The 12,107-nt window shown below is 43.1% G+C and overlaps 1 protein-coding gene across 1 annotated transcript in view; it reads left to right on the forward strand.

Moving 5' to 3' along the window:
• The window catches only part of Kl-2 (dynein heavy chain 2, axonemal kl-2), a 64,546-nt gene that overhangs the window by 21,556 nt on the left and 30,883 nt on the right, over positions 1-12,107 (forward strand). The window contains exons 22-28 of the mRNA XM_076317433.1: positions 533-704; positions 2,820-2,995; positions 4,336-4,498; positions 8,559-8,783; positions 9,093-9,381; positions 9,464-9,601; positions 10,763-10,933. Of these exons, the coding sequence (XP_076173548.1) occupies positions 533-704; positions 2,820-2,995; positions 4,336-4,498; positions 8,559-8,783; positions 9,093-9,381; positions 9,464-9,601; positions 10,763-10,933 (1,334 nt within the window). The remainder of the gene's footprint in view (positions 1-532; positions 705-2,819; positions 2,996-4,335; positions 4,499-8,558; positions 8,784-9,092; positions 9,382-9,463; positions 9,602-10,762; positions 10,934-12,107) is intronic.

The raw sequence follows: 12,107 nt of genomic DNA on the forward strand, positions 1-12,107 counted from the left end.
CCCTATTTTTAAAGGGACCAAAATTTTTGCCGCGAACGCGGCATACAATTCCCACTCGCCAAAGGGAAAAATATAAGGGGTCCAGAAAATGGCAGTAGGGACAATTAATTGAATAATAAATAAAGGAAAAGAATTTCGTCAGTGTCTTAATGAAGCTTGTACATAAAAAATAAATAATTCGCGGTGCAATAGATGTTGGACAAACGTAAACGTTCACAATTTCGTGTAAAAAGAATCATGTAAAAAATGCCGATCTTCGCCTCGACAATTTTATCGAAAATTCGGATCTTCGTCAGAAAAGCGTAAAAAATTCAGATCGTCGTAAAAGTGTTATCTAGAAACGAAAAAAAACCGCTCCTATTTTCCCGTTAATTATTATGTACGATCCGCGCGTACGGGCGCGTATCGCAAATAATTCGGACGGCAAAATCGAGACCCTTTACCCGTGCTCGCGATATCGAATATCATTCCCGGTTATCCGTTGTATTCGGTTTTGCGGGGAAAAATTGCCAACGAGGTGTCGCGATTGCAGAAACCGCGATGAGGACGAGCCTGCGCGACATGTTGAAGCAGTGTCGGTCGGCGCTGCGAAAAATGACCGCGAGACGCGACAGGTGGGTGAAAGAGTGGCCAAGCCAGCCAGGAATTACGTCCACTCAGATCCAGTGGACGGCCGACTGCACCCGCACTCTGCTGCACTGCAAGTGAGTGGCGCCCGCTGTATGCGAAAATTTAGCGACGTTAGTTACATGAACGCACGTGGGAGGGTCGGGAAGCGCGGTCTGCCTGGCGAGGGGGAGAGGGGAGAGGAAAGAGAACCGAATCCAGTCGAGACTAGCGGTGCCCCCTCCCTTCGCCCGAAGACTGCCGTAGACGACCGAGAGCGTCAGTAGGGGGAAGAACGTAGCGAAGACGCGCAAGGGAGTGGTGGTGGGGGGACCGAGTACAGCCTGGCTGCTGGGAGAAAGTGAGAGATGCACGCACACGCAAGGAGGTGGGTTGATAGAGGGAAGGGATCGCGGATAGAGGGACACGGTAACTCTAATAAGGGGAATTTTGCATATTCTGGCTCTCGTGCTGCGATCCAGCCGCACCGCCCAGGGTGCGCGGCCCCTTCCTCCCTCGTTTGCATATACTAGCCGTACTGCGAATAATTTAACCCACACCAAGTCCCGTCCATATCCCGGGGTACCTAGCCGGAGAAAATCCCTTCGTCCCGGGACCCTGTTCTAACATTCAGCGTAACGGGGAGGTGGGGGGCGGAAAGTGGGGGTATAGAGGTATAGAGGGAGGGGCGCGTGCACCGCCAGCCAGAAGCGTCTCTCGGCCACGTACGCCTAGGCAACGACGAGCAACCGGGGAAAAGAAATAAAAGGATATAGAGGTGTCGGACAAAGAGGCTGATTATGCCGTTGGGGGAGAGAATGGCCGTGTGCGCGGAGGTAAAAATTTCTACGCCAAAGCTTCAGCCGCGGAACGACCGGGCTAAATGTCCGCGCTGGGTGGTAGAGGGTGGGGAGGACGAGAGTTGGATGTTTGAGGATGGCGGGTACTTTTTGCGGGGGAATTGCGAGATTAGGAGTACAGGCAATTGGAGGCTGTTAGGGAAGGTAGGTCTGGAACCGTGGAGGGTAATTGAATGTTGGGAGACAGGGTAAAGTGGGACCTCTGGTGTCCGAACTGCCAGGGAGACGCAAAGTACAACTAATTTTCACGGCAACACATCGACCCTTTCAGTTAATTGTTAATATGTTTATTAATAGTTTGCGTAATGGCGTCAAGTTTTTCATTCTTGAACGTACACTTTGAATCTATTTTTCCGTAATCTTTTCAACCATTTGAACTTTGAAGATTAAGTAACTTGCAGTTGTTTATCATTAGAGGGCTCTCGTAGATCGATAGAACAATGTCTGGTATACCTATGATTAAATTGCTATTTTTGTAACGAAAATAAAATTTAACTATGGAATCAAATTTTCTCGTATTGTAATATAGGCAGGTAAAACAATAGCTAGAATTTTCTACGATGTTTCAAAATCCATATATTTTTTACAATCTCCAGTGGTCACGATTTTAACGTGATCACCCGAGGAACAGTGGGAGGTCAGTTTAAGGGGGCAGGACTGTTCAAAATTTTGAGAAAATCGATTTCTTGTTTTCGTCTCAAATAGTTTGAAATTTTAAGAACAACATGTGAAAGTTCCCAGTCTTTAAAAGAATCAATTGTTGGAGACATATTTAGAAACTTTAAACTGGTTTTTTTTTTTTAACTACATTTTCAAAAACGTTGTGCAAGATATCTCGTGATCTACCTAATCGATTACTTTGAAATTTTGCAGTCATCTTTACTGTAACATTTTTTAGGGAATGACGCAGCAATTTTTAAAAAATTTTAATCATTCAAATACGAGTAGCTGCCATGTTAATAATTTTTGCAAGAAACAAATTGATCAAACATCAATTCCTATAGAATATATTACAGTTTCTAGCATATATCGAATTTTTGAAAACGATGACGTCACAAACGCAAACAAGAATCATTTAAAAAGAAATTATTGCAAATAACAAAAACTTACATCAAACAATTGTTTACTTTCGCTTCGATGTCGATTTATAATAATACACATCACAAAATAAGGATACTTCGAATCCAGGAAAATGAATTTTCTTTGAGTGAAGTGCACTTGCATTAAAAGCTAAAATCCCTTGTATATATTACTTTTTAACGCGTGAAATCGTCCTGCCCCCTTAATAAACTCCAACACAAAATACGTTCGCTCAACACCATCCGTCCAATAATCAACGCTCGTTGGTTAAAGCTTTGCAGACTCGAGGAAACCGTTGAAGAAGCTTCGAAAGCGACAAAACCAGGTTCTGAGCAAGTATTCCGAGGCCATCAGGGGCATTCTGAGCCCCCTGAACAGGCTGAAGTTCAAAGCCATCGTGGTGATCGAGATACACGCGAGGGACGTTATCGAGAAGATGTACAGGATGAGTAAGTGATCCGAACAGCTATCCGATTTCCAATCTAGTCGGCTTAACCCCGTCCGTTGTAATTTTTCTATCAACCCCCACCACCACCGTCCCTCCCCTACCGAACCCTTTACCTCGATCATCAACGATTCGGTCTCTCCCAACGAATACAACTGCCAGCAACAAATTATGGGTTTTATGGGATTTAGCCAGATATTTGTCGTGTTATGACGTCACAACGCTGAGCAAACGTGTTTCCCCGCGTTGGGTGGCGAGAAAGGAGGCGTGGTGCTAGAAAGGGAGGGGGAAGTGGCGCGGCCATCCCACGGGATCCCTCGTAAATTCATCTCCCCGTATTGGGTCGAAAATAGATGAACGGCCTGACAGATAGGGGCTGGACGGCGTGTATTATCCCTGTAACCCTGGAAACAATTTGCCGCGGACGGCTAGCAAACATTGCTAAGTGAACAGGTACAATATTTGCCGATCGTTGCTGTAACATATTTGGCAAATGCGCGCGTCACTGGAGCCCCGATTTATCGGGAGCGAAAATCTGACCGTCGGTTAACGCGATCACGTGGATTAAACTAACGGTTGGGTGGTGGGGGATGGGTGAGTGTTGGATGTTCCCTCGTGCGGAGAAGTATCCACAGACATGTGTCGAGAAAAATGAGGGAAGGAGAGAGATCGACGAGACGACGTCGATTAGGTGACAATAAGTACGGTCGACTTTAACATTTACCGTCGATTTTCAAAAATCAATAGATGTCACTCACTTCCTTTATTCTCGGCACGAGTGCTGCGAATGGACATTTTTTTTCTTTTTATTGACATCGAGAAGCAAAAATAAATAAATTTGAAACCAATGACGAGTCTCCTTTGCGCTTCAATCCTTCAGCTCTAATTTGCGTTGAGCTCCTCGATGAGTGGTTTTTCATAAAACTTTGTCCGGTTGAAATTTAGAATCTTTCGAATCTTTTACGTCCCCGTGTAAGAAATTCTATGTGTATCGACAAAATTAAATATTTTTCTGATTTTTTAAATTTAATTTTTTATTTAATTAGAGATTCTAATAATTTAACTTTCTCCGGTTAACTCTCTCCATTTTGCAATGGAGAATTGGAGAAGGTAAAGTTATCAGAGTTTATATCGAAATTAAAAATTTGAAGAAAATTATATTTTGTAATCGCTTGTAGAAGAGGGTGTCTAGATTTGAAAAATCAGAAAATAAAACGTAGATATTTAATGTATAATGTCGACTGAATACCCGAATCTCTGTTTACTTGGGAAGAAGCATCTCAGTAAAGAGTCCTATGAATTATGAGTGAAAAATTGAAGCCTCAAAGTTCAACCTCCTTTTAGATTGCAAAGACGTGTCCACGTTCGAGTGGCTGTCTCAGTTACGATTTTATTGGGACAAAGACATCGACGATTGTATCGTCTGTCAAACGAACACTCATTTTGTCTATGGCTACGAGTACCTGGGGAACACGGGACGTCTGGTGATAACACCTCTCACAGATCGGTGAGTCAATTTTCGCTTATATTCTTCGATGAATTGAACATAAAAGTAGATAACATATATTTCAACCGAAGATGAGTACAACACAAGGGATACCTCGGTTAAGAATTTTATATTGTCCTGTTTTAGTATCGGAGAAGGTTTAAAATGAACGAAAATATCGACAGACAGAAGACTGAGTCATTTAATCGAATTGCATTCATTTGACAGATCGAATTAATGGATCGGTTATGAAACTTTTTTTTGTGTTACATTTTTGTATCGATCTTATTCGTTTTTGTGTAAAAACACGTGTATCGAGAAATTTCCAAATATTATATAAAAAAATTTTTTAAACCGTCGACCATGTATCCATCATCGCCAGAACATGTTTTCTCTTTCCTATAATGTTTTGTGGTGGATACGATGCCGTGCCAACGCTTCGATCGAAGCAAAAAAAGGTAAATGAATTTTTGGAGGGCAACGATGTAGTTAACCAGTCACAATTTCGAAAGATTATCTTTTTTTAGTTAGAATAAAAGTGAGGATTTTCGGATCAAAAATATAGGTTGTTGCATGTATTTTTGACAATGTTTCGGTTTTAAAAAACGAAATGAAAATACGTATAAAAAATTTCCATATCATTCCATATCGTAGTTACAAAATCGTTAAAAACAAATTGGATCACTATGTTTACGTAAAAGTTTATATCTTCATCGATTATGTATATTTCGTTGCAATTTTTCAGATATCCGTCCCAAAGTATTTCAACAAAATCTATAAAAATCCAAAATTAATTTCTTCAACCCAAAGGGCAATAGTACTATACCGATATTACCTGGCAAGATTCCTCGTCAAAAAATACATAAAAAATATCAAATTAAATTTTTCCTACGAAGTTTCGTTTTCGAGAAAATCCAATCGGAAAATTTTTGGGGCACGTGCCATTGTTGAAACGCGTCTCTCCATTACTCGGTACTTTTACTTACAAACATCTCGACAATACCCCAAACCTCCATAAACATTAATCACAATCGTTGTACAAAACACAGAGAAAATACCAGTGAATCGCGCACGTGCCCCAAAAAATCTACTAACCCGATTTGCTGAAAAACGAACAATCGTATCAAAAACTTTCGTTCCACGTTTTCGATGTACTTTTTCACAAAGAATCGGCCTATATACGATTTAATGCCGTGTGTCCTCGTCCTACCGGTGTATATAGCCCGTTAAACCGATCCCACCCCCTCCCCTCTCCACAGTTGGCAACAGGAAACGGGGTCAGGCGTGAAAGCGATTCCCATTACAAACGCGCGTACCGTTCGAGAGCGAGTTACATGCAGGTCGATAGCGCAATAGGAGGTAATTAGGTCAGGGGTCGCGACGATTGCCGACACCGCGCTAGATTACAATTACAACCGATCACACCCTCTCGGCCCACCCATATCCCATGCGGTTACGCCCACCGTCGAAATATTAACTTCATTACGGCTAATGGAATAAAGCATACGCGAAACCGGCTGCAATTCGACGTTAAATTGCCCGCGAGTTTGGAATGTCCCGGAATCGGATCCCGAAACTCACGGTCAAACCCCTCCCCGTTGCCCGACAAAGCATCATAACGAACCAGCGGCGACGCCATTGGGCGGGGATCGAATGTCGTCGAACCACCACGACGAGGGCGCAATCAACGTTCATCAACAGTTGGCCGGATTCTCCGCACGCAGCTACTAACATCTAGAAGAAGTTGGCGGTGGGATCTTCAAAAATCTCGACGCAACTTCGACGAGAACGCGGGGCCCAAGCGAAATGCGTTTTAAGCACGCGAAACGCCCGCGAAATTGCAATCAACGTTAATCAACGTCTCAGGGATTCGACCAGGTGTCTGGGACACGGGAACGAGGTCCTCGAAACTTGGCGGGTGCAACTAAGTCTCCGAAGAAACGCGCGCAGTGACAAATTTTAAGGGCCCTCCCCCCACGCAAACGCCCCGCCCACCGTCGTCCCGACGGAGACGTAATTAACGTTAATCAACAGTCCTGGAACTCGAGCCGGGGCTTGGAGATGAGATCTTCAGGGGATATTGATCCGAGTTCGGCGATTATTGCCGCGAAGCTCCGAGAACGAGTTTCAACCCTCGAGGAGAAGAGAGAGGGGTGATAGACAGGGTTCTTCGAGGTCCGGGTTCGTTTACAATTTCAAATCTTTCGGCCGAGAGATGTTTATGAATTTTTATATCAATGAAAGTTACACGGAGAACTTCATTTTTCTTGATAGACCCTATGTGACATATCGAAGACACTATTTTTCTTATGATAGTCGTGTACAAGTATAGCTCAAGGTCACCATTTTGGTTGTTTACGTTAACATTAATGTGCGAATTAATATATTATCGTATCTTTTCTTCGTCTTGTTCGTTGAAAAGGAATCTTGTGACTGATCATGCAGATGACCTTGAATCACCTTGATATACGAATCATCGTACTCTTTATATATTGATTTCTTACTCGTGGGTAAAAAATGAAAATTCTACTTGTAAAATTATTTTAGGGGGATCTGTGAAATGCCCGAGAATGCAAATTGTAAACCATTCCACGATTAAGGAGTTCAGTTGCGGATAAAGAAATAAATGGTCAAATTCTCTCATTATCAAATACGGTAGTACCTCGGATAATGTTAGAAAAATGGGATCGTCAGTTATCAATACGCGAATCGTGAACAGAAAATTTTGTACAGTGGGATACAACGATGGATACATGTTCTTGTAAATGACATTGGCTCGACTCGTAGAAACGCAAACAATGGCGAGAGTGACTCCCGAATTTTATCAATAACCGAGACACTACTCTAGTCGTCGCACACGTCATCGAGTTCGTTACCGAGAAAAAAAAATTGCGAAGCGAATGAAAGTCACGAAACAAAATCAATAGTGGGGATAACCCTCCAGTGTTATCAATAACCGAGGCACTGCTCTACTCGCATACTCCGTCAAGTTCAACACTGAGAAAAGAAAATTACCAACCGAATACGAGTCACGTATCACCGTGTTGTCAACGTGACAATTTTTCGATCGAGCACCGATCACCAACGGAGCCCAAGCGTCTGTAACCTGTCAAGTTGGCTTCATAAAACCCCCGACCCCCCCGTACTGTAAACGCAATTTTGTTCGTCGAGCGGAACACGAGCGCGTACAACACGCAGCACGCGGTACACGCCGCTCGGGACACGATACAATCTCGTGGTCCGGTTTTGAGAGTAGTTGCGCCCCCGTAACATCAAAGCAAACAAGGGGGTTCGGGGTAGAAGGGGGTGGGGCACGATACCAGGCGATATCCACGACGATACTTAAACGTTGGTATCGATTTAATCGCGATAAAAGGCTGCAACCCGCGCCCCTCTAATTTATGGACAGTGCCAGGCCATCTCGATACATTTGTTCCCGGTCGGGGAATTTGTCTTCGGGAGGAAAAACGCCCCCGCCCCCCAGCCCAGAGGAAGACCAAGGGTGCCTCAATTCCGCGTAGTGCGTCGCGCCCTTCCGTTTCGTTGGCGAGTCGTTCCGTTGAAAACGGATTAAATGCCGGATCGTAGCGTGTCCGAGAACGAGTTTCACGGAGAATTGGGGGGTGGGGAGGGGAGGCGTCTTCATTGGGGGCGTGGCGATCGACCAGTCCGAAATTCCGAAGCTTTCGGAATTGCGCGGTCAAAAATTACGTAGCGAAATTTTTAATCGAAACCAAGAACAACCGTTCAAGACCTTTACCAATTTACTCGAATGTACAATCCGTGCGCGAAGAGATTGCATTTGAAGTTACGGTGAATTTTATTCGTTCGGGAGTCCTCTGGAGCGAAAAGGATGTGTATATTCGTGTCGTGCGTCCCTGAGATGGCTCATTGGCGTATAGAGCCCGCCGTACCGCCAAATGCAATTTTTCCGGTCGCGTACTGTACAAAATCTTCGAAAGTAGATAAAGGATAGAAAATTTTACTTTTCGTTGCGCAATCCTTTTAATTATAAATACAATTATCGTGAACTAATATTTTTGAGAAAGTGCATCATCGATACACAATTTTACGACGACAGGTGTTACATCACGCTGACTACCGCTCTCCACTTGTATCGAGGTGGCAGCCCAAAGGGACCAGCGGGTACAGGGAAGACCGAGACCGTGAAGGATCTGGGGAAGGCATTGGGATTCAACGTGATCGTGCAGAACTGCTCCGAGGGACTCGATTACAAAAGCATGGGGCGATTGTTCTCTGGCCTGACGCAGACCGGCGCATGGGGTTGCTTCGACGAATTTAATCGGTGAAACAATTCAATTCGCTCGGACACCTCGCTGAAAGCTAGACCTCTCTGTTATATCCCTTTCCAACGATCCTTCTCCCCTTGGTTTTTCTATCGTCCTCTTTCTCATCAAAGTATCCTAATGGTCTCTACAATTTCCTATCCTCGTCTTACACTTCAGCCACTATCCCCCTTTTCTCCTTACATTGTTCCTTCAACAAGTTAACGAATCGTTAAAAGATGCTTCGTTAATAAATCAATGAAACCTGCTCCCTCAGAAATTGCGCGAGAAATCGAGTTCACTTTCCTTTTTTTGCCCACCTCCTCCAGCATAAATATCGAAGTGTTATCGGTGGTGGCGCAACAGATACTGTCGATACTCACCGCACTCTCCCAGAAGCTGAACAGATTCGTATTCGAGGGCAGTGAAATATCGCTGGTGCACACCTGCGGCATCTTCATCACGATGAATCCCGGGTACGCGGGCCGTACGGAACTTCCCGATAATCTGAAATCCATGTTCCGGCCAATCTCGATGATGGTACCGGACAGCAGCATGATCGCCGAGATCAATTTGTTCGGAGAGGGTTTCGAGAACACACGGGTCCTGGCCAAAAAGGTTATTACGATCATAGATCACAATCAGATCGTCGCGAACACGCTCGTTAAAAAGTGAACGGTGAAAACGATTGTTGTCGCAGATTTTCACCCTGTACACCCTCGCCCAACAACAGCTCAGCATACAACACCACTACGACTTCGGTCTGAGGGGTATAGTGACGTTGACCAGATACGCAGGCAGGAAGAAGAGGCTGTATCCGAATTTGCCCGACGAGGAGGTAAAATTGAACGAGACGCGGAGCCGTTTTAAGGGGTTTAAGGGGTCTTTCAAAAGACCCCGTGATAGCGTCCGGGGTTGCAATCAAGATAATTGTTGCCTTTGGAAACGTGGCGGTAATGTCAGCTGAAATTTCATTAAGATTATTTTATAGCGTTCGCGAAATGCGCAAAGAGTAAAATGACGCAAAGCCGTCTTATTTTCTATACACACTTCGCCAGCTTTGCTCGGTTTAATGTACAGGGTGTCCCGTTTCAAATGGCGTAATCCTCGTCTTACCATGTCTGGGTCTTTTCGAACCCAGAGGGAGACTTTTGCGTTGCTTGTTTATGCAGTTGGTACAACTTTCCTTGGGAATGGAATATAGGATTTTTTATTCGAAATATTCGTCCAAGCGAGACATTGATATTTAGTTTATCAATATTTATTTATCATTATCGTATACAGTTTACCAATATTTATTATAACTGACTAGAGAAGCTTTTTATTTCGTTCCGTTGACGCATACTGTGCGTTCGCGACAAGAAGACAAACGAGTGTTTACATCCCCACTCTACAGTTTTCAAACTTCTTTACCATCGCGCACATTATCGTTATTGACCCAGGACAATGGAGAATATTGACAACGACCAATAACGACTATGCGTGCAATGGTAGAGAAACTGGTGGACTGTAGAGTGAATACGTGAACACGTTTGCTTTCTTGTAGTGTACAAACAGTACATAGTCGACCGACACGTGAGTCAATTGTGTTATAAATTATGTTAAATCGTTCATATTACTTTTACTCTGCTTTTAAAACACTATCTCATTGTGTTCGTAGATACCGAAGGGGATCATAAATATCAAACTGAATTTTAATGTTGAAATTTAATATTTCATTTGTAAAATATTTTGCGCGTAAATTTTAAACTGTACAATATTTGATGATTTACTTTATTCTTTAACGAATCTACCGCTAACTTTGTTTCAAGAACACCCTGTACAGCGTCCTGTTCATGTTGCCTCTCTGTTTCCCGCTACATCACCGTCAACGTTTTCGCGACAGCTTCAACTGCATTTATTCTCGCGCGTTACAGCAACGCTACGCATTCGCGCGAGCAATATCAGACGTCGCGCGATCAATAAAACGAGCAAACGATGCGAGTTCCATTAAACGCAGGTGATCATCCTCGCCATGAAGGATATGAACATCGCTAAACTAACCTCTGACGACTTGCCACTGTTCCTCGGCATCACTAGCGACCTCTTCCCCGATGTCACGGTACCAACGGTAGATTACGAGGAAATTATCAATTATATCACCAAGGAAGCGGTCAAGCTGAAGCTTCAGGTAATCTCTACAGGAAATCGAGCCCAAGAGGCGACAAAAAACGATGGTGTGATTTTTCTTAAGAGCTTAATAGTTTAATAGAAACTGCCCAAAGAACTTGTTCCACGACGAGTGAACTTCGACGCCATGTTTGAGTATTCATATCGCTCTGTCGATCGAGAAATTGTTCTCTCCCCACTATCAGTCAATTTTGACGCTATATTGAATATCTATACCCCACCGTGAAATTACTTTGACCTTCCTCACCACTAAATGGATTACGACGCTATATTCAATATCTATAGTAATCGTCGATCGAGAAATTACTACATCCCCACCACTTGTAAATATGGGGTTGGTTTTATTAATTCGACGACCACTTGGAGCAAATGCATCTTTTCAAAGTAGTCGTGCAAGTTCTTTAATTATTCTTCCGAGAGTTTTCTTGTTACTTTACTCACAGAATCTCAGGACACACACGTGGTAACACATTCTTTATAAAGGTAAATTTTTCCATAAATATTTATGAGAGGGTGGATCGCGCAGAATGTAGATCAGCGTCTCACGTGACAGTTAAATAGAGACGCGAGAAAAAACGAGTAGACAATCTTTTGCCATTTCTTCAGACTGGAATCTGATCGAAAGAAAATTTCTGTTCTTAGCGAGATTTCCTTGAACATCTTTTCTCGTCTCTGTTAACCAATAGGGACTCGTGGTCTTTCAAAAAAAATTATCTCGAGTACGTTACTTCTTACACTAAGTTTTTACTGGTACAACTTGTTTCGTTGGAATATCTCTAAAACTATTAGTTGCTAGGGCAAAATTGGAATAGGAAAATTGTTTATTTTTAAACAAAGAATTCACCTACACAAGTAGTTCGTGAACTCGAGCAAACGTGAGAATTTCTGAACTTTTTTTTTTCTTTTCCTTGAAGGAAAAGAAAGATTAAAAATCTTTTATAGAGGTTATTCCAGACTTTCCAAGAATGATGCTAGGCATACCAACTAAAAACCTAAAACCACCCCAATGTTTGACCCACCTCCCGCGGAATTGCCTTATACAAGGTGGCTACTGAAAGATTAAAAATAAATCCTTCTCGTTTTTCATCAAAAACGTTAACCGACTAATTAACCTAATCTCTCGGTAACACATCCTGTAAGTTTCTCAATATTCGTTAAATTTTCCATAAGAAATA

Source organism: Ptiloglossa arizonensis, chromosome 8 (genome assembly GCF_051014685.1).
Source record: "Ptiloglossa arizonensis isolate GNS036 chromosome 8, iyPtiAriz1_principal, whole genome shotgun sequence".
Taxonomy (NCBI): Eukaryota; Metazoa; Arthropoda; class Insecta; order Hymenoptera; family Colletidae; genus Ptiloglossa; species Ptiloglossa arizonensis.